Below are 22,646 nucleotides of genomic sequence, written 5' to 3' on the forward strand. Positions count from 1 at the left end.
GCCGTCGGCCCCGCTCCTTCCCCCTGCCCTCCTTGACCTGCCGCCGTCTCCGGGCGCGTCCTGCCGGCGCAGGCGGCAGCCGAGTGTTCCTTTCTGCCAGACTCACGTCAGTTTCAAGTCCGAGGTTTTCACAAAGTTCTTTTATAACAAACTTCGGATGTACCGTGCCATAGTAGCTCGGTAATTGACTGGACTTTCTGAAAAGCACACCTGCGAGCACAGTATTTCAGTTTGTTTGAGAAACATACTTTTAAGTTCCTGTGGATTTTTATCTGGTGGAAGAGTAGAGTTATTACTAGAAGAGCTTATATTTTAATTTAATAATCCAGCTATAGTTATATGAAGATAATCTTAGTTCTAGATAATTTCCAGTAGAAATGCACTTCTAAAAAAGTAAAATAATGCTTTAAGTGCCTCTGTGGGGCACAGCTCTGCAGTTAGCAGTGTACTTGAGAGACTTGGGAAAAGACAAGTGAAAGAGGTGGAATAACAGAACAAAACCACGTAATTGGCAGTAGGCATAAGTCTGGATATTCATTTGAATGCACTTTACACAAGGTTCAGAATTTGTCTGTGAAATATGGAAGATGTGACTTTAGAAAGCAGTACTCTGCTCTCTGAGTGCTGGTGGAAGAGATCTTTGCTAGACTTTCAGTCTTGATGTTGACTAAACATTCTAACGTGCCTTTCAGGTGTCCTGTTCTTGGCTAAGTGCTGGTACAACATCCTTTGTTCAGGCACAGAGTGTAGGAAATGGTTTTGTAATGACAAGTGATCTGTGTTTGCTTTTGTTTCCATATTAGATATGCAAGATGTCTTCCACTGTTTCTACTCAAAGCACCTGAGGACAACTGGAATTCAAGATGAGAACCAACAAGGTGTACAAGCTTGTCATTCATAAGAAGGGGTTTGGAGGCAGTGGTCAGTATCTCCTGGTTTCTAACAGACCAGCACTCTCTTGCTCAATTGAATGCAATTAAGAGATTTATTGACCTTTTTAACAAAACAGTGAAGCTTCAACTTTGATGTAATAAGTAGTATTGCCAGCCAGAGTTTGGAAAGTTCTTTTTTAATAGCAAGATACAGCAGAATAATATTGTATTTTTTGGAACAGAATGAGATTGCATCTGTAGAATAAAATTACTCTGTTCTACCTCTTCCCCTTTTGTCACATTACTTTTAACCTTGTGTTTCAGTCACTCCAGTAACTACCAGACATGTTAATGAGTCACAGCTGTGTGTACATGTGTACTGTCTACTGAAACCAATATAATTTATTTGCTTGCTCCCTACTTCTAGACTTACAGCATGTTAATAAATCTTGTTAAGATTCTATAGCTATCTGTTTCTCTGCTGGTGTTTGTTATATGAAAGCTACCAAAGATGATTTTGCTTGCCTAATGAAGACACGTTCTTTTGCTGAACAAATCTTTCGTGGATGTTCTGTGATTTGAAAGAGAAGATTTTACTCAGAAGAGTGGCCAGGCTGAAGTGGCAGGGTAGGGACAGTGTTGTGTAGTGGGTAAACACATTGCTGATGTTAAGCTGGGCTGGTGTATTTCTGTGGAGTAAGCTACTGCATACAAATGTATAAGCACCTGTGTTTGGTACATATCTGTTCGCTGCAGTTTTCCTTGTGTCTTTTAGATGATGAACTGGTGGTGAATCCTAAAGTATTTCTTCAGATCAAGCTGGGAGATGTTGTGGAAATTGCCCATCCCAATGACGAATACAGGTGAATTCTCTCTGCTGCCTTCGGTCAGGTGTGGTTGGAGCACTGTTCATGTGCAGTGGCTTCTGGAGTGAGAGGCTCTTGGAGCTGATAGAACTTCACTTCAGGATGCTGCCATGAGTTTTTTCTTCCTGAAGAAAAGTAAAGGGGATAACTATAACAGGAGCTCTTCTTTAAAGTTGATGCAATTTTTGGTGTTAGTCTGACATTTCATAATGCAAGTTGCACCTGCATATAGAATCTACACTATCTTTGTCTTCTTCATAGAGCTGCTGTTACCTAACAATTGTTCTTCCATCCTATATAGTAAGTGTATTCTAGACAAAAGTTAAAACTTCCTGGTTGGCTATAAAAGCATAAACCTTCCTATATGAAGCTGTTCATCCTGCTTGCATGAGGTTCTGAGAAATTCCTGTGTGATTTACTGTCCCATTTAGAGTATTTTCTTTACCTAAAGAGGTGAAAGTTTCTCTTTATCTTATCTACGCTCCGTGTCACGGAACAGTTTTGAGAGTGTGAGTTACCAGAGTAGACTGCTGGCACTTCAACTTGTCTATCCTTCTTCTTTTTTGCATGCTAGTCCTCTGCTTCTACAAGTGAAGTCACTTAAGGAAGATTTGCAGAAAGGTAAAATTCTGGATTCTTAGACTGCCTAGTAAAATCACAGACAAAGATTATGTGATTGGGCTGGACCTGTGAATGACTGATGCAGCTATTTTAACTTTGTGAGAAAGTCAATACTTTATGAAGAGAAGGATTATAATTTTATCAGAAAATGAATAGCCAGTTTTAAATCTGCTGTTGGTAATGTGGGGTGTGGTTTAAATGAAATAGGCTTTTTAGCCTTAAATTGTTGTTTCTGTGTTCTCTTACTAGCTTTGTCTTTTCTTCTAGAAGGAATTAATTCAGCCTAAACTTCATCTTACCTTCTTTAATTTTAATGACGCTGAAATTGGGCCACGGCTAAGAGAAGCTGTTGTCTTTTGATGAGGCCTGAAGTGTTTCATGGCAGTCTCACTGTATTGCTTTTGTACTTGCAAACCTCTTGAAACCTTTTGGAGATGTTCACTTATACGTTGTCCTTCCTCATGTTTGTTGGCAGAAACTATAAGTGTGGATCAAACGGTTGCACAAGTGTTCCGACTGCGACCCTACCAGGATGTCCATGTGAATGTTGTTGACCCAAAGGTTTGTGGCTTTGCAACTTTATTCTGTCTGTCCCTTCACTTAGAGCTCTGTGAATTTCCATCTACAGTAATACTGGAAAAAAGACATCTATATTTTTACTGAAAGGTATTCAGCCTTCTTTCCAAAGAAACTGAGACTTGGGCAATTGAACTATTTGTTTGTGTGTCTCTCTTCTGTCCCTACCATCCCTTCTCTCTTTTTGAAGTCTGGGGACCAGCTACAACACAGCTTGATAGAAATTCAAATGACATTGAATTTCAAATGTCTTTGAATTCCAGAAGTTCAGGATAACCACACAGAGTGAAGAGAAACAGTGAGTGGCCTAGTGAAAAGGAGAGCCATGGCATGGGTTTGCATTATTTGACACCAGAGAGCCTTGTGAGAGAGGCCTCTCTTGTATATGTCCCAACTATCAAAAGAGCTTCAGACAGCTTGCATTCAGCACAAGACAAAACTCTGCAGGAAATGAGGCTTCCTTAATGTCATGAACAGTGGAAGTAATTTGTTTTACTTGTGTTTCCAATTTGCACTGAAGACTTGGGCTTTTCCTGCTCATGTTGTGCAGTGTCTTGCAACTCACAGTAGTTCCAGGTACACCCACAACTTCAGTGGTTATTCTGGTGAGATTTCCCCTTTATCCAGTATCTGTTAGGAGTAGTGACTTGCTTAAGAACAACCCTCCCTGTAGCATTTGGTTCTTAACAGATTGAAGGGCGCTACCTAGAAACAAGTAAAATCTAAGTGGTTTTTTTTTTTTTTTTTTTTTTTCCTGTTTCACAGGAGGTGACTTTGGACTTGGTGGAGCTGACCTTCAAAGATCAATATATTGGGCGTGGGGATATGTGGCGACTGAAGAAAAGTTTGGTAAGGCCTCTACTGTCCTTTTGTGTAGGGTGGAGGAGATTATGTACATTTTTCTTTGCTTGCTGTAAAAGAAGAGTTTTATAAAATAAAGAAAACTGAGGAACTTACGGTTTAACTGGTATGTCAGAGTTGGGGAAATGGATGTAAAAAAACAGTCTCATTTCCTACTCCATCACTGTAACATTAATTGCTGCCTAGGACACTGAGAATGCTGCTGAGAGTTTTTCTTGTATTTTGAATTTTAATTATTTACTTCGCTTCGAAGGCAATGAATCCAAATGTTTTTCAGGATGACAAGTATCCACTCTCTGATAGTACCACTCCATAAGAAACTATTAGAATATTTTTTCTGCATCTCTGAAGTGCAGTGTTTGGCTCTTTTAAGCACAGTCAATTAGATGGACCCAATAAAAGCTCGTGTGTGTTAAAAACAATTTTCTGTTGTCCATTGCAGAGGTTCTGTAGGCTGAGATAGTGATAGTAAAAATGCTCAGTGGTTTTCATGATTTTTGTGGCAGCAGTCAGGCATTTGACTGTGCTTTATTTTTTTTACATCAGTCTGCTCACTCTAAGCCTAGTGTTCTAACACCTGTAACTCTTCTTTCTTAGGTCAGCACGTGTGCATATGTCACCCAAAAAGTTGAATTTGCGGGTATCAGGTCAGTGCCTCCAGTGAGGGCTTACTGTTAATTCTGACCTTAGATTAATGAGTCTAGAGTATCTAATTGGAGAATCTTCTCTGAAAAATCCTTCATGCTTTGTTGTCCTTCAACTCTTCTACAGATTTCTGTCTGCACCAAGGGGTGGAGAAAGGCGTCTCTCTCATTTGGGGTGAAAGAAACTGATGGGAAAAATAATTTTCCTTTTACCTCTTAAAATGTTTCTTCCCCTTCCCAAGCTGTATTAATAGTTCAGGTGAAGGTTACTTTAGTTGCTGTTGAGATGACAAGAGGACAAGGAAATGTGCAGATGCAGAGGGAAATGGCTGTTTGACATTTTCTTTCTTAAAGATCAGGTTTTTTTTTTTTTAGACTTCTACTCTGTCTTCAGGTCATCCTTGAATGCAGATTTTGGTACATCTCTTATTTTCTCATATACTGATTGTCTAATCTTCATATTCAGTCTGGTGAACAAATATTCTGCACTCCTCTTCCAGGGCGCAGGCAGGTGAGCTGTGGGTAAAGAGTGAGAAAGTCACTTGTGGGTACATCAGTGAGGACACTCGGGTAAGATTTTGGGTTGAAAGATTTAAGTTGGCTGAAACGCCAACTTTTTAGGGGGCAATACCCTATGATGCAGTGCACTTAAGTTGCTCTGTGGTTAACTTGTGCATTTGGCCCTTTTGGTGAGTGAACCTCCTTTTAAATAATATCTTTCATTCCTTTGCAGGTTGTCTTTCGCTCCACTTCTGCCATGGTTTATATTTTTATCCAGATGAGCTGTGAAATGTGGGATTTTGATATTTACGGTATGTAGGTAACTGACCTGCCTGCTGTGAGTGTGGATGGCAGTGGGTATCTCTTCTGCTCTTACCAGAAAACTGCCACTACTATTTATTTTTCACTACTATAAAACCTTTGTCCCAGGCAATGCTCCCAGATGCGTTATGGTGCCTTCTTAGATACTTGCTTGCGGTGTCACACTTTTCTGTCTCCTGCGTACTCCATAATCTTTCAGTCCCTGCTCTAGGGCTTGGATACTGTTACCTCAGTGATGAAATCAAGGGGGCCAACTGACTATGAAAACATTAACATCAGAAAGGATTTCTGTGGATATGAACATCTTTGGTGATGCAGGCAGGCACAAGCTTTTGTGAATCCTGAAAACAGAAATTCCTGTGCAAAGAGGACCTTGATGTTTTAGGTTTTTTTGAGCGGCTTAGTAAGGAAGCCCAAGCTCTGTCTTAGCCCAGGTAGAGTCAGCTAGAATTATTAAAACTTCAGTCATTAAGAATGAGTAACTATCTGTGTCATTGTCCTTTTTTCTTTTTCTGGCTTAATTCTTTAGCAAAGCTCTTACCACTTCCTTTGACCATGTGTTTAAGCATATGGAACTGGGCAACAATTCAAAACCAAGCAGGGGATCAGTTGTGCATGCTATGCCTAAAAGATAGTACAGATGCTTTCCCAGCATGCTGCGAATGTGCTGGAAGAATGAATTTAAAGGTCAGATCCTTTTGACAGCAAGAGTCTTGTTTACATCCTCTGAAACACAGTCATGCTTTTAAGTCTTTTTATCATATTTGCTTTAAGTGATTTTGGTGTTTGTTATGCACGCAGCTGCTCTGATTCTGATAAAAATAGTTGTCCTAGAATCTCATGGTTAAATATATCCTGTAGTTGAAGTAACTGCTGTTATTTGATGCTTTGGAGATGTTTACTTTGCAGGGGATCTATACTTCGAGAAAGCTGTGAATGGTTTCCTTGCTGACCTCTTCACAAAATGGAAGGTAAATAGCTGATAAACTTCAGACTGTTCTGAAAGATCAAGTCAATGCCATTTGAATGAGTCCATTGATGTGCCAGTTTGAGGAAGACCCAGGTTGTGTCAGGCAGTGCTAACATTTATATGACTATGAGAGGTGGCTCCTGGGCATCAAAAAAGTGGCTGCTGCAGGTCTGTGGTAAATCGTATATGTGCCTAGTAATCCCAGTATTGATCTGTTTTATCTCATGTGTTTGTATCATGCAGTTTGTGTGGAGGCTCTGACTGGACTGAAGTCATTAAATGTGTGATATGGTTGTTTATGCTTGTGCAGTAACATACAAGTCTGTTTTAAACAATTTTGTTTGTTCCAGAACTCAGTTCTGGATATTTCCTTGGCACAGTGGGTAATCTGTTTAGTGCTGGTGTCTTATTCTTGAAAGTGAATTGCTTCAAAATCAAACAAAGCCTCAATACCTCTTAGGGCTGAGCAACCCAGGGCTGTCTCCTGTCTCAGTGCATGGTCTGGCTCAGAGCCAGGTACAGCTGCTGTTAGCAGTCCTGCAGCACCAGGTACAGCTGCTGTTAGCAGTCCTGCAGCAGACTTCCACTGACTTGGGAGAATCATACCAGTACCCACAAAAAAGGCATATATAAAATCTGCAACCTGAATTGAAAGAACAGCTGCACAAGGCAAAAGAGTCTGTATAACATTTATGTGTTCTGTAGCTGATGATGGTCCCAAATGTTAAGGAGAGCAGGAGTGTGCCCCACAGATATATCTAATTTTCATTGTTTTTTTTTTTGTCCACTAAGGAGTTATTTGGAGCCCTGCATGACACGTCTGTGAAATGCCTGGTTTGTGTTTAGTACTATGTTACCATGTTCGGTATGGGCCTGACTGGTACTGGGGCTCACAGGGCTTTTTGAGGTTTCTCCTTTGGAGAAGGCCTGTGTGCTCTTTACAGCTCGATTCCATTGCATCCGTTAGCACTGTAGCTATTTAGTGAAGTTTTAATTTTTTTTTTCCTCTGGAATCATTAGTGGTGTATCTCTATGCTGTAACAAATAAGGATATCAAACTGCCATGAATATGTATAAACAAATTGAGTCAACTGTCTCTATTTCTTAAAGCTCTGCTGTCTTGGCAACTACAGAGTAATTTCTTTAGAGGCTAGTGGCAAGTGGTCTGGATAAATACAGGATAGCCTGGAAGCACAGAATGTACAGGATAGACAGTTGGGTTATTTCATAAAGGCACATGCAGCACTCCTGCAGGTATATTAATGCAACAGTCTACCTTTTTCTAGTTACCTTTGATCTCAGACGTGAGAGGAAAGAGAGTGTTACTATAGGTGTGTATGCAGTCTTTACTGAATGTGACCCTTAAGATTGGCTGTTTTCATCTGTTCTTCCTGGACAGGAGAAGAATTGCAGCCATGAAGTGACAGTGGTTCTGTTTTCTAGAACATTTTATGAAGCAAAATCTATAGGTATGTAAATTTGCTATTTTCATGTTTCTATTTTTAAACCTGTCTCCTTTTTTGAAAGTAGGTCACAGGCTGCCAGTGACTTTTTCCCTTTTTTTTTTATGTTCATGTCCAAAGTATTCCCTACAAGCACACTGGATCCACAGCCACTCTTATGAAAGTACTGCAATGAAAACCGTACATAGAAGAATATAGGGCAAATTTTCCTCATCGTACTCAAGCTGTCATATTGGTTTAAAAGCAATTTTAATACTGTGTAGATCTGATATTTCTCAAAGTGGTGGGGTTTTTCAAATGGAAATAACAGAAGAGTCATTTCTGTACAAGAGCATAGGATTATATGTGCTTTTGCCTCTGTTTCAGATGAGTTTCCTGAAACACATCGTGCATCAATTCGACAGGATCATGAAGGAAGATTCTATGAAGACTTTTACAAGTATGTCTTCCAGTTCTTTCATCTATTGTCCCACAGGGTATGTGCAACCCATGTGGAGAATATCATGTTAGTAACTGTAGGACCTTGTAAGGAAACTGTCTGAGACTGGCAGCAAATTGATGAGTAGTCCCTGTTCTATCTGTGAGCACACCCCTCTGTTTGCTAAGTCAGTCTTCCACATGCATGTGAATATTGTGTTGTCTGTAGTCTATTGGAACTGCCAATAAAAAAAGTTCTGTAGTGTTGGGAGTAGTTTATGCATAAGAATTGGCTGGTTTTCATATCTGTACATTTTTGAGTGGCTGAAGAACAGATGATGCCATTGCTGAAACCACAAGTGTTTCCAGTTAGGTACTGGAGCTCTTTGGCTGATGGTCATAACAAGTGAAGCTGTTGAAACTGTCATTTGATTCTGAACTTGAACTTGTTAATGATCTTACTGCTTTGCACAACAGTGACACTATTTGACATAAAATGCTGATCACCCATTTAGAAGTGAGAAATTATTCTGACTGGGGATGTGCCCAGCTTTGTGCGTGCATCTGCACTTTAGTGGTTGCTACAAGTACGCAGCAGTTCTAACATGCTGCCTAGCAGCAGGAAGAAGCACTCACTTTTCTGGGCACTCCTTTTTCTGTAGTTTGCTCATCCCTTTTCACCTCCTTGCCATACCTTTTTTTCATGATCATCATTAAGTTGTGCTCTTTCTAGAGTCGTAGTTCAGAACGAGAGACGAGAAGAATGGACCTCATTGCTTGTGACCATTAAAAAGCTTTTCATCCAGTATCCTGTGTTGGTACGACTGGAGCAAGCAGGTACAAGAATTCTCCTTTCCCATGCTTTTACCCTTTTCTCCTTTTTTAATTTTTTTTTTCTTTTGTTTGGTTTGTTGTTTGGTTTTGGGGTATTTTGAAGTTGTCTGTAAGCTCTGGTTTCAGTTGTTTTACTATTCTATAACTAACTCCTCTCCTGGCTAGGCTGTTTTACTCGAGTCTTTCTGGCAGATATAAAAATACTAATTTTGCCTGTAATTTATTGGAGTGATAGTATTTACTGCAAATGCAGTTTTGCCTTTTTTTTTTTTAAGCTACTCTATATACAGATGACAAATTTTTTTTTTTTCCCCCTTGTTTTTTCATTATGAACAGAGGGCTTTCCTCCAGGCTACAATTCTACCTCAGCACAAGGGAACTACCTGGAGGCCATAAATCTGTCATTCAATGGTAAGTTATAAACAAATGGATAGAAATGTACAGAGGAAGAGCCATTGAAACAGCTGCTGATTCAATGGGTGTGGACTTCTGTTGCCTGTTCCTTGACACTGTGATGATAAGGAGAATATTAGTTAAGTTACTGGTTTCAGCCTCAGAAGAAATTGCTTTCTGTCTCTGGAAAAGCAGTGGCTCCCTAATAACTGAATATTGGGTATTTCAGGCTTAAGGAACCATTTACTGGGCCTTGTTATGCTGAAGCTTTCTTCCAACTGTGTATCTGTGTGAGATACCTCTTGGAATAGAATCTGAAATTTTAAATTATGGAAACATTTCAAAATCATGTTAGATCAAACACGATTTAAGTGAAGGTGAAGCTGATCTGTCTTTTTTAGTGGGAAAATGGATTTGATGGGCTGGAAGGACTCTCCAAAGATCTACTTCTTGTGATTCTGTACATTAGATGTCATTTTGTCACCTTAGTGGCTGTCTTGTTACTCCCATGGGAGGGAGCACAGGATGTTATTTAAAATTATTAGTAATGGACTTTGTTGGGTTTTGGGGCAGTTTGTTAGTTCGGGGATTTTTTTGAGATGTTATAAAGGAAACACTAAACATATGAGAAAAATATTCCTTTTTATTTATCTGGTCCCCCTCTCCTCCTCTGTCTCCTGTTTATTAGTTGGACAAGTCTGTATACAGGCTCTCTCATGCTTGGGTGTGCTTTGTGGAAACTTCTTTAACAGCACTGTTAATAGAGGGTCACCTCCCTTGCTCTGAGTAAAAGAAAGTGCAGGATGTTTTTTCTTGCGAATGTTCCCTCCTCATGTCTCGCAGTGTTTGACAAGCATTACATAAACCGGAACTTCGATCGCACGGGGCAGATGTCGGTGGTGATCACCCCAGGCGTGGGCGTCTTCGAGGTGGATCGGCTCCTCATGATCCTCACCAAGCAGCGGATGATAGACAATGGTAAACCCCTGCTGGTACTGGGCAGCCTTCATAAAGGCACACAGATGTGCTTGGTGTACGATGTGCTGTATACAGATGTATTGTGTAACACGTACTGTATAGAGATCTGCCTGTTCTTGCTATGAAAAAGTCTACATTGCTACTTTGGGAAGAGAGGTTACAGCTGGAAGACTTGTCCACACTTTGTATTGAAATAAGCAGATTTTCAGGGAATTCATAGGCTTTGAGTTTCTGCCGTTTCTGATAGAGAGCTTCATCTGTCCATGCTGACCTTAAAGGATAGTCTTGCCTGATTTGCATTAGTTTAGAAGAAGCATTTCTTATATCCTCGCTGGCACTATTGGTTTGTAACCATACCACAAGACTATTAACTACAGTTTTCAGTATAATTACATCATAAAACCTGATACAAATACAAATTGGGCCTTCATCTCAAACTGATGACCTTCTTTTAGCTTAACATATCAATCCTGCTGGGCAGATAGCTGAACTCTACTGTTCTTTGTTTACAGGGATAGGTGTGGACCTGGTATGCATGGGAGAACAGCCATTGCATGCTGTTCCACTCTTTAAGGTAACGCAGGCTTCTTTTCCCTTCTCTCTGCTCCTACTAGAAATGTTACTCATTTCATGACTAGCTAGACATCAGTTGCTATGCTTCTGAATTATAGCTTCATAATCGCTGTGGACCTGGTGACTCCAGACTGGGTGATGACTACAATATTCCACACTGGATAAACCATAGGTAGGTGAACTCTACCAGCCTTTGCTAAGCACTTCTGCTTTGCTTTCCTCTTTATAGTCTGTTAAATTCTCTCTCTTCTTTCATTATTTCCTCGTCACTCCCTGTGAAGCAAAGACAGATTATAATAGTCTTGCAGAACTAGGATTATTCTTGTAGAACTCTGGGTATTAATGAAACATAGCACAATTTGCAGAAGAAAAGGTCTTTGTCTTAAGCTCTCTTTACAGCTAACTTAGTTCTATCTGTTAGCTATGGAAGTCAGGAAGCTAAACAAAAAATATTCACCTCAACTAGACTGGTTATTAGTGAAAAACAGATCTCAAATTAGTAGTTACAGGTAGACAAGATGGAAGAGTTGCAGGAAGCACTGAGGCTCAGTGTTACACTGTTTCACTCCAAGTCATGGTAGGTTTCCTTTCTGCTTTCTGTTAAACATTCTGTGCCATAATACTCTTTTTTTCCCTACACATGAAGAACATGGCTCAGGATGAAAACTACCTCCTCAGTCATGCTGCAGCATTTTATTTTTCTCTTAATACGTCATTCTATCTCTATGCATTAGTTGACTCAGTCATGGGTTGCTTTCACCCAGTATTTTTGAGTGGGTAGAAGGCATCTGATCTTTGCCATAGATGAAAAAGGTGTTTGAAGGCTTAAAATAAGGCAGGATTTAAAAGCTTCAGATGACAAGAAACAGATCTTAATGAATTGTTTCAAATGGGAGGAGGTCTGTAGTTTTCAAGCAGCTGATGGGAGTTACTACTGTCGTGTGAATTAGGGAGGGAGTTGTATAAACTGCACAGTACCGTCTAGACAGTGAAAGTGGATTCCTTCCAGGGGAAAGAGGATGTGGATGCAGATGTAAGTGCTAAGAGGCCTAGACTGAGGCTGTGTGGGAAACAAATCTACTCTTTCCTTAAAGAGCAGCCTAACACTCCATCAGTGTTTCCCGTATGTTGTCTTGTGCAGAGAAAGGTGTCCCCTTGTCTCCATCTAATAGCTAGTTCAGATTCACAAGATGTCTGCTCTGTAGCTAGCCAGCTACATTCAATTCTTAGAAGACAGCTAAACTACCCTGTTCTTCCTTTCAGCTTCTACACATCCAAAAGCCAGCTCCTGTGTAACAGCTTCACTCCACGGATCAAGCTGGCAGGAAGGAAAGTAGGTATCTTTTTGGTTCATCTTTTCTTCTTACTAGCTTGTCAGATACCTTTTCTCAGCCAAGCATCAGAATGTTTCTAGCAAGTACTCCACCAAGTGTAACTATTTTCCTGTGTTAATAGACAGTAAGAGCAAAACTGTAATGATTGTTGTAGGGATTGTGAATGAGGGACTAGTTTGTGGGTCTTTCCTTTCTAGAACGAAACTAGGTGAGAAATGTTTTAGTCAACATAAAAATTAGGGTTTCACAAAGAACTGTATGATAGAGAGGAAGAAAAATGTTGACAAAGATGTGATTTTTTTACACAGGTTTGTGACTGGGTGTCAATGTTTAATACTTCTGAGGTGCTCTGGCTGCCTCACTGAGTCAGCAGGGTAAACTGATGGCTGATCACACTGGGGGATGTTTCCTTAGAACATGCTGACTGTATCCCTTGTCTCTGTCTTTTCTCTTGCTCTCTTGTTTTTTTTCCTTTTTTTGTGTTTTTGGTCACTTTGCGCTTCCTTTGTTGGACCCTCCAGCCACTGAATGAGAAGGCAAAACATAGCCGAGATGCCTGTGAGTAATTCTGTTCTGGAATGTTCTGACCCACTGACTCCCAAACTAACAGCTCTAGTAAGGCAAGGCACTTCAGCAAAGACACCTACTGATAAGACGTAGGAAGGGAGAATGGTTGCAGAAAGCCATTAAAAGACTCCATTATTATTATCCGGGATGTGAATGTGCGTATGTCAATTGCCTTCTTGGCAGATAATGGATATGGAGGGGTGAGTTTGTCATGGGTGCTTGTCACTTGGCTAGAGGAACAGATGGTACAAGGCTGGTGTACTAGTGCTACTGTTTGTGGGAGCGGGACAGGAGGGCATTCACTGGGATGTTCTCAGTGCTATGACCACAGAATTCCAGTGGGAGAAGGCTGCCTCCTTCTAATGCCACCTCATTTCAGGAAGGTGTACATTCTGTAAGTGAGGCTGTCCATTTTTTCAAAGATGCTTTAAAATGTGCAGTTCCTTTGTGAGCAAACACGAGGCATCTGTTCATACAACAACTGATTTGTTGATTATTACTGTCTTGGATGTATGGGGGAAAGATATTGCAGCTTCAGCAACCCTGATTCAGAGGCAGCAACTTTGATAATTGAGCTGCTCCAGCTGTTCTGCCTGTGAGACTTTTGCATGTGATTTCTTTTGGAATAGATACTTTTCTTAGTGACAAGAATTAGCTACTTCTTGCGTATCTTGAACATTCTTGAAAGAGGTTCCAGTGATGATTTTTATTTCAGCACTAGGGGCTCCAAAAGACGCTGAGAATGCCTTGCCTATCCAGGTAGATTATGATGGCTATGATGCCCAGGTGTTCAGACTGCCAGGCCCATCCAGAGCCCAGCGCTGTACCACTTTCAGGTAAAAACCTTGTGAGTGTGCTCGTCCTAGAGTAGCCGTGCTATGGTGTATTTCTTGGTGCATAAAATACTTTGAGAACTATAAAGAGATTTAATCTCTGGTCTGGTCTTCTATTGTATGAATCAGAGAAGTATATACTACCCACTTAGTCAAAACAAGTAATGATAGCTTTCTTGTAGTTCTCTTCTTAAGTTCACCTGTTGAGTATTGAGTCTCTTACATGACAGGAGTTATTAAAGGGCTTGAACAGGTCCAGGAATTAATCTCTTTTTCATATGACTGGACATCTCTTGTTTATTTTTGGCAGGTCTGTGAGGGAGAAGGAAAGTCGTACCAGAAAGAGCTCCAGTTCCTATGATGTCTCCTGCAGCCCTTCGCTGCAGAGCCGCACGCTGCCCCCAGAGGAGGTGAGGAGCCAGGCTTCTGATGACAGTTCGCTGGGCAAGATCTCCAACATCCTGATGATCCCACGGCCTCATCTTCACCAGTGTGAAGTCAGCAGCTCTTTGGGCTATACCAGCACCAGAGGTCAGCCTAAAGCAGATGGGAAATTAGCTTAGGTGGTGAGAGGGGAGAGAAAAGATTGGGAGTTCCAGTTGGCTATCACCAGGCCAGCACAGAGGAGATGGTGCCTATGCTAGCAGCATTCATGGTACACCTTTTCTGCAGCTCCAGCTAAAGCTGGGTGTGTGTTCTCCCTTTGTTATACTTGTCCAATTCCACTGCCTTTTTTTGTTGGCTTGTCCTAAATAGAAGTGTCCTGACACTGATTCGCACTTTTCCCTTGTCTATTGCCTTCTTTAATATTTGACTGTTCTCCTGTGCCTGCCTGCAAATGTGGACATATACAAGTAACTTTTTATTATTCAGGTCACCTACAATCTGTCAAGTAAGAATTGGCATTAGCAGCGTGTCCTGGGGGACCCAGCTTATAACTTCTCTCTGTAGGGATTGTCATTAAAAGTCACTTTCTGGATCCTTTCTTTTGACAACATACTGCTGAGCGATCGTGGTGTGCTAGCAGTGCTGGCAGCCTCCTTTTTGTACTTCCAATGTAATTTTATTCTCAGACCATATGTGCTGTCTTCCAGAAACCCAACTCATTTCTAGGTAAATGATATTCCTCCTGCAATTGTTTGATCCTCTGTAAAATTCTATCCCTGAAGTCTCTATGGTTTGTTTTTTTCCTGTCATGCTGTCACCTGATACCTTGTTTATCCTGTTACAGGAATTGGATTTACTGGTGTGGAACTGCTTTTGCACAGTGTACCTCACATTATGTTTACCTTTCATTGTTTCCCCTGCTGTCAGTTAATATACACTCTTTTTTTGCCTGTTATTTCTTTTACTCCTTTAGTTTGAAGGGTGGTCTTGTGACCCAGCTGAAGGTGTGCAACTGGGTGGGCATGTGTGTGGAACAGAACTGGTGGAGAGGGAAGAGTCAGTGTCATTGAGGCTTCTCACCTGTTCTAATTGGCAGCATAGGGTGGTAAATGAGATGCTTTTTTTGGGTTTTCCATCTATTAAACAGAGTAATTGCTACGTAGTCACTTTATTTCTCTCTCCTGTTTCTAAATAACTGCACTTCTGTTCTACATTGAATAGTAATGTCTAAGTGCTAGCTTGCTGAGATCATGTCCCACGTCTTCTGGAAGTAATCCCTTATTTCAATGGTCAAATTGGAATGTTACAAAATCAGCATATGTTGCTCAGTTGTAGCTTCTGCTATGTCTTTGGTACTTGTCTTGAAGTTTCTGGTGTGTCAGTGTTTCTGATTTCTCAAGAAAATCAGTGCTCATATCTTTATACACATTAATTAGATCCCCCCTCAGTCTTCTCCAGACTCAACAGCCCCAGGTCTCTCAGCCTTTCTTCATACAGCAGGTGTTCCAGTCCCCCAGTCATCCTCGTAGCCCTTTGCTGGACTCTCTTGAGTAGATCTCTGTCCCTCTTGAAATGGGGAGCCCAGAACTGGACACAGTACTCCAGGTGAGGTCTCATCAGGACAGAGTAGAGGGGGAGGAGGACCTCCCTTGTTCTGCTGGACACCCTTTTCTTAATGCACCCCAGGATCCCATTGGCCTTCCTGGCCACAAGGGCACACTGCTGTCCCGTGGACAACCTGTTGTCCACCAGGTCTCCAAGGTCCCTCTCCACAGAGCTGCTGTCTAGCAGATCTCCTCCTAACCTGTACTGGGGCATTTTATTGCTCCTTCCCAGGTGCAGGACTCTGCACTTATTCTGGTTGAACCTCATTAGGTTCTTCTTGGCCCAGCTCTTCAGTCTGTCCAGATCTCACTGAATGGCCACACAGCCTTCAGCTGTATCAGCCAAACCTCCCAGTTTTGTGTGATCAGCAGACCTGTTGAGAAGACACTCTATACCATCATCAAGGTCGTTAATGAAGGTGTGGAACAGGATTGGACCCACTAGTGATCCCTGGGAGACTCCACAGGTCTCCAGCTAGACTTGCCATCATTGATCACCACTCTTTGGGGTCTATTGTGTAGCCAGTTCTCAACCCATTTCACTGCCTGTTCCTCTAGCTCATATTTTCTGAGTTTGCTCAGGAGGATATTTTGGGACCAGTGTCAACTGGTCTCCTTGCATCTACCCATTCAGTCACCACATCACAGAATGCTATCAGATTAGTCAAGCAGGATTTCCCCTTGGTAAATCCATGCTAACTAATGCTGATAACTTTCTTGTCTTCCATGACCTCCAGAATGAGCCACTCCATCATTTTTCCAGGGATGGAGGTGAGGCTGACTGGTCTGTAGTTTCCCAGATCTTCCTTCTTGCCCTTTTTGAAGGCTGGAGTGACATTGGCTTTCCAATGTCCTCAGGCACCTCCCTCTTTGCCATGATCTAGTGAAAATGATGGAGAGTGGTAGAGTGACAACGTCAGCCAGTTCTCTCAATACTCTAGGTGCATCTCATCAGGGCCCATGGACTTACCTGTATTCAGTTTCCTTAACTGATCACTAACACATACTAACTACATACACTAACCCATAACTAATTCTGCAGAGCTGACTTAACAAGTGGTTTCTTCCTGGCTTCATTTAGTCTCAAATGACACAGTATACAGCAATCCTGTAATGTCAGGTGAAATAATTCTCTTTCTTCTCTGGATTCTTGTTTATGTTGTAGCTTGCAGACTGGGTTGAAATTGCTTTCAGCTTCTCTCCCTGCCTGCTCCTCAGCTTTTTGTGTGTGTATATGGGCAGTCTTTATATCCCTAAGCAATTGATTCTATTTTGCTTGTCTTCTGTGTGTTCTCATGCTGACTTTGTTTTTTAGATGTCCTTGAGAACATGCTGGAGTCTCAGCAACGTGACTCCAGTGCCCCTGGGAGGTTCCACGTTGGCAGTGCAGAATCCATGCTGCACATTCGGCCTGGGGGGTACACGCCCCAGCGGGCTCTGATCAACCCCTTCGCCCCATCCCGCATGCCCATGAAGCTCACCTCCAACAGGAGGCGCTGGATGCACACTTTTCCTGTGGGTGAGTCTGCTTTCTGGCATATTAGATTGCTGTTACTTTTTCCTTGTCCAAGCGTTAACACGAGAACCAAAGTGAACTCTGACATCTTGAAGTGCTCTGCACTGTGACAGAGGCTGGAGTAAGTGTATAGGCTCGATAAATCAGATCCTCTTTTTGAAAATACTGTGGAACAATCTTAGAGTAGATGGAGGCTGTTGAAGTGAATTACAGCTATGATTTGGGTTGGCTTGGAGATTCTGAATGGTTCTTTGTTTAGTCCCTTGTTAAGTAGGCCCTCAGAAATGTTTAAAAGAATATTCAGCTTTGGCTTCGGAGAAGGTGCCAGAGGTTCAGGTCTCTGAAGATTTCATAAACATGCTTTCTTAATTTCCATTAGATAGCATTGCCTGTTTTGTTAACAAAAGGAGGGTACAAGCAGCTGAGGAATCAATATGACTAAATGATCAAACTGTAACTGTAGGTCCATCGGGAGAAGCTATCCAGATCCATCATCAAACCCGCCAGAATATGGCAGAAATGCAGGGCAACGGGCAGCAGGATCTGACACACTCCTCTGCTGAGCTGTTGGAGCTGGCTTACCATGAGGCAACTGGCAGGTGAGGTCCTTAGGATGGATCTGTGTAGATGTTGCATGAACATCCCTTTTCTTTAAAATTTCATATATGATACAGCAAGGCAGTTAATTCCTTAATAATATGTCAGTGCCACAGATGCAGCATGTAATTTAATTTTGAGGTAAAATACTCTTTTGACAAGGCTGGAGATGGCTTACCACCCCTAATTTGGGGAAGGTGGTAGTTTATTGGAGAGTTTGCAGTGCCTGAGCAGTACAATGCATCGCTGGTGGAATTGTTCAGAACTGCCTTATAAAAGCCTGTGTCTTTAATTCTTATTATAACAACAGCTGTGACCTTCATCCCAGAATAGACCATTTTTTAGCACAGGGCATAGCTTTGCTTCACAGTTACCGTTGAGTAGTTTCAGTGCTTTCCATGCAGTCTTGTATTCTCTGTGCTGGTAAGAAATACAGATGTCAGAAACATCAGGGATGAATTGCTAACAAAAGTACCTGTGATCACAAACTAGCTTTCTGTTCAAAACCAAGCTTTGGTCAGAGTTGGGAGCTCTGAGAAGGGAGAGAGATGGTAGTGTTACTGCATGTGGGGTGGTTGTGGGGAGGCTGTTTTTTAAAGTGAGAGAAATCAGGTCATTCACTTCACTTAAGCCAATTTTCAAGTTGCACAATTGTTTTGCAGTCTCCAGATATTGTCTTACTTGGTTTTTATTTCTTTATTCTTTTATTGACAATATTTTGTCTGTGTTTTTTCCTTGTTATTAGATGCTGTTTACCAAAACCATTTTGGTAGCTTAAGCAAATTTAGAATTGTCAATAAGCTTTTCTTTCATCTTTGACTTTCATATCTCTCCTGTTATGTGTTTCTTTCCCTCCTGCATGCTTACAGAAATTCATCTTACATACTGTTCCTGGATATCCAGAGTGAGTGAGGACACTGCTGATAACCTCTGCCCTTCTAACTTTCAGAGTTTTTTTCCTGCCATCTTCAAGCAGTCTTTCAGGAAGTTGCACTGCAGAATTATTCTCTCATGCTTTGTTTTTTCCTTTTACAAGGAAATTTTTGTCCTATCTTATACTTTTTATTGTCCTTTAGAATAATATCTTTATGTGGCATAATTTTAATAATACATCATCCTCATCAACTTTGTTCCCTACTTCTACTTAAAAAAAAAAAAAGAAAAATTGCATTTTTATTACTTCATAAGTACATCCTAGTTTGCTGAAGTATCTTGTCATTGATACCAAGCTCTTGTCTCATATTCCTGATAATTCTTGTTCTGGATTTCTTTGTCATCTCTGTGGATGATGTACTCATCCAAAGCAATTTGCTCACTCTGGAATACAGGTTTTAAGATCATGAAATCAGACCTGTAAATAACTAGCTGTTTTATTTCTCTCCTGGGAGGTATGAGTAGCTGGTGCTCCACTGTTCTGCAGAGATGGTTGGTTATTGCTAGAGGCAAAGAGCAAACAGCTTGGACAGATACAAACATTGTTGCAGCTGTCTCTGTGCTGCTTTTGGCCTGTTACCACCTCTGCAGACAACAGTCAGAGAGCAGGGTTGTAGCATGGGCTCAGCTGAGAGACAGGCTGATAACTTGTTCTTCCATAAGCTCTGGTTAAAAGCAAGGAAAGCAGGAGTGTGAGGGAAGTTGTCTAGTGCAGGCTGTTTTTTTTTTCTGCAGGCACAGCAGCTCTCGGCATCCAGGTGACAGTGGCTCCTTCCTGAGCTTCAGTGGGGCAGAAGAGTTTGCACATGGGCTGGCTGGCGGCAGCGGCACAGGTAACAGGGGAGCGTGGGGCTGGGGGAGAAAGCCCTCCTGCTTACCAGGGACAGTGACAGAGCCAAAGGCAGGGAAGGTAGAGGAACCAGGCATTACAAAGTAGAAAGAATCAATAATGGAAGAACAGTTTGCAACTTTGAGTTATCCATTAATGCTCTCATTTGGACTTTTTGGGGTGTGGTAGTCTTTTGGGTTTGTTTGTAGGGTTTTTGGTTGTTGGGTTTTTTTGCTGTTGTTTTTATTTAATGTTTCTCTACTTCTTTAGGTATGTCTTAGAAACTTCACTATAGGAAGATGCTCGTTGTTTACGTACTATAAGCTCTCAGGCAGTTGCTCCATTCCACAATAACAGCACTGATGTCTAGACACACAAAGTAACTAAATATACACTGATATTGTGCAGAACTTTTTTTTCTGTCTGGGATTGTCTTGAGCAATTCCAGCAAACCCTTTGCATTAATAAACCTGTATGAATATATATGTTTTACATATACAAGCTGATGGAAGGAAAGTTCAGTTATAGCTAGGTTTTGAGAGAAGCTGTAAAAAAGCAGGTTTATTTTGTGTGGTAAGTTCTGGAATAAGTGTTTTCTACCATTTCTTGTTATTTACAAATACACTTTCTCTAGATTTTAAGCACTTTGAACATGGTGCTGCTTATACTCAATGTTATACACACACCTGAAGTACTTCATCACATTTTTGAGTGAACACTCTTACCTGCACTTTCAGCTTAGCATTGTCTCTCTTACCTTACCCAGACATGTGAATTAGTGGAAAATTCTCAGTGTTTCTTTTGAATCCTGTAAGTGGAGCAGCATACCACACTAAGTATTCAGTTGTGTTTGTTTTTTTTTGCAACCTACCTTCTGATTTTATGGGTGTGCGTTTTAGATAGGCACATGGAAGCAGGGGAAAGATGTTTTGAGCTACAGCATTCAAGACTTCTTTTTTTTTTAAACAATTTAGAGAAAAAAAAAAAAAAATCACCCTTCTGGATTACATTTGGATGAAAACAATTGTTTTTCCCTTTGCTCATACCTTGAAGAGCCATAAAGAAGTTAGCAGACTTAATTTTCTTGTCTCTCTTCTCCTTTGCTCCCAGAATCGCATTAAAAGGGATTTTGTTCTTTCCTTCTGTGAATTTGATCTGAATACATTTTCTTGCTTTACTTTTTTTTTTCCTGCCTTCCAGATAGAATTTGTTTGTTTGTTCTTGCAATTGCTAAACTGCATTTCAACTGCTGAATACAATTGGCACAACATAGGTGCAGAGCATATCCTGACATTTTATAGACATCTTTTCTGTCTGTAGATTGAATATAAATCATGTATATGGTGGAAATTAATCTGTGTCTGCTGTTGTGGAAGTCATCATGAGCACCTTCCCTGACTAAACTCCCTCAGCCATCTGTAGCTGCCACATTGTGACTCAGTGATCTGACATGATTTGAATCCCTTATGAAATTAAATAGGGGGGTTGGTTATGGTTTTTTTTGGCGTGTTTTTTTGTGTGTGTTTTTTTGTTGTTGTTGTTTTGGGTTTTTTAATATCTGAAAATATTTCTCAGTGAGTCTGGTTCTCTGCTGCCCACAGCATGTTTGCTGCAATCATGGGCTTCACAGTGAAAAATTACCCCATCTATTTCCATTGACATTCAGTGTGTTGTCTCTGTTGTCCAGCAGATGGTAAATGGTCGTTTAGAGCAAATAAATCTTGTTGCAATTCCCTAACTAGATGGCAGATGGCATCAGAGGAGTTGGTGAAAGATGACTATCAATTTGAGCCAGCTCCTTTACTGTTTTTTTTGGTATCATCATAGAAGCAGATAACCATCCATTCTGTTAATAAATGCTATTTAAAGTAATAGCTATGATGTTGATATCAATTTCCTGCATAAATCTACATAAGCTGGTTTTATAAAAATGGCTCCTTCTAAACATTTGGAGGCTTCCTGAAATTTGTATTTTGATAAATGCCTCCTAAGACAGCAATTTTTCTTGTCTCCTTAGCTGCTTGTTTCCTCTCATATGCTGTAACAGGCATTTATGCAGCTACATGGTAAAGCAGCTCAGGGAACTGATCCAAATAAAGAGTTAATGGAGTTTTTCTTTGCTGTGTGGATTGTTTCACTGTAGCTACACAAATATTGATGCAGATACAGCAGACAGATGTGAAATGGGCACTAAGAAGAACTGCCCAAGGGGTACCATAGCATTGTGTTGGTGTAGTGTTCACTGAGCAGTAGTAGTTGCCAGTACTAGTTTTAGTATCCATTTTCCACCTTAATAGGCTGCTTAGAACTAATCCATCTTACAGTGAGAAAAATCATAGTGTCTAAAATCCTAATCAAAACTTAAATATAAATTTTCATTAGTCTTAAATTGATCTTTATTCAGGTTAGTATAAACTGACTTTTCCTCAAAAACTGAGAATCTCTTCAATAGCTATCACTTCATCTCCTTCCACAATGAATAAAAACTTCCTTGCTATTCTTTCTTGGTGGCATATGGACCAAGGTATGTCTCACAGGTTGAAACATAATGGAAGTTGCTGCCTTTTCAGGACATGGTAGTTTTAAACAGCCTGTAATTAATATATGGGACCTATTTAAGTACAGTGAAGACTTGATTAATACTTCTAAAAATTTTAGCTTAGCAAGGGATGAAAAGGTATTTTGTATTTGCTGAATCAAGAAGATCAGCTGTTTTGTTTCCACCTCACCCCCTGGCAGAGAGGTGAAATGTGTACTGGCAGTTTGAGCTTAAAAATGTTGGGGTTGAAGTAAATATATATCATGATTTTCATAAATCTCTCCCACCAGGTGAAAGTCTGTTATAATCTTCTTCCTTGCTGCTCCTATCCTTTATGACATTCTTCTTAACTTATCCCTTGTTTATAAAATAAGAAAACCCATATGAAAGATTCTGGGTTTGGATGTGTTTAAAAGTACTTAGCTACTGAGACTTTGAGATTAGCAAGCTAAATGATTATAAGTGACTCTTCTGTTTTTCTTGTTCGCTTTTCTTTTATGTCATCTACTTTTCAAGATGTTTCACCATTTTGGGGAGGTTGTTTTGCCTGCTTTTTGGCTAATGAACACTTCTAATGGGATGTTGAAATTTCATCCAAGATGTTTTCTCTTTCACTA

The 22,646-nt window shown here is 40.7% G+C and overlaps 1 protein-coding gene across 1 annotated transcript in view; it reads left to right on the forward strand.

Moving 5' to 3' along the window:
- Nucleotides 1-801: 801 nt before the first annotated feature.
- The window catches only part of DEPDC5 (DEP domain containing 5), a 46,372-nt gene continuing 24,527 nt past the window's right edge, over nucleotides 802-22,646 (forward strand). The window contains 23 exon segments of the mRNA XM_008948379.1: nucleotides 802-921; nucleotides 1,648-1,735; nucleotides 2,313-2,359; nucleotides 2,835-2,920; nucleotides 3,701-3,784; nucleotides 4,394-4,443; nucleotides 4,941-5,010; nucleotides 5,174-5,252; nucleotides 6,172-6,233; nucleotides 7,632-7,701; nucleotides 8,062-8,134; nucleotides 8,846-8,949; nucleotides 9,283-9,357; nucleotides 10,183-10,317; nucleotides 10,830-10,891; nucleotides 10,989-11,062; nucleotides 12,154-12,223; nucleotides 12,746-12,782; nucleotides 13,507-13,627; nucleotides 13,935-14,155; nucleotides 16,931-17,134; nucleotides 17,595-17,730; nucleotides 19,397-19,494. Of these exon segments, the coding sequence (XP_008946627.1) occupies nucleotides 864-921; nucleotides 1,648-1,735; nucleotides 2,313-2,359; nucleotides 2,835-2,920; nucleotides 3,701-3,784; nucleotides 4,394-4,443; nucleotides 4,941-5,010; nucleotides 5,174-5,252; nucleotides 6,172-6,233; nucleotides 7,632-7,701; nucleotides 8,062-8,134; nucleotides 8,846-8,949; nucleotides 9,283-9,357; nucleotides 10,183-10,317; nucleotides 10,830-10,891; nucleotides 10,989-11,062; nucleotides 12,154-12,223; nucleotides 12,746-12,782; nucleotides 13,507-13,627; nucleotides 13,935-14,155; nucleotides 16,931-17,134; nucleotides 17,595-17,730; nucleotides 19,397-19,494 (2,104 nt within the window). The 5' untranslated portion in view covers nucleotides 802-863.

This window comes from Merops nubicus, unplaced genomic scaffold, assembly GCF_000691845.1.
Source record: "Merops nubicus isolate BGI_N331 unplaced genomic scaffold, ASM69184v1 scaffold42679, whole genome shotgun sequence".
NCBI classification, from domain to species: Eukaryota; Metazoa; Chordata; class Aves; order Coraciiformes; family Meropidae; genus Merops; species Merops nubicus.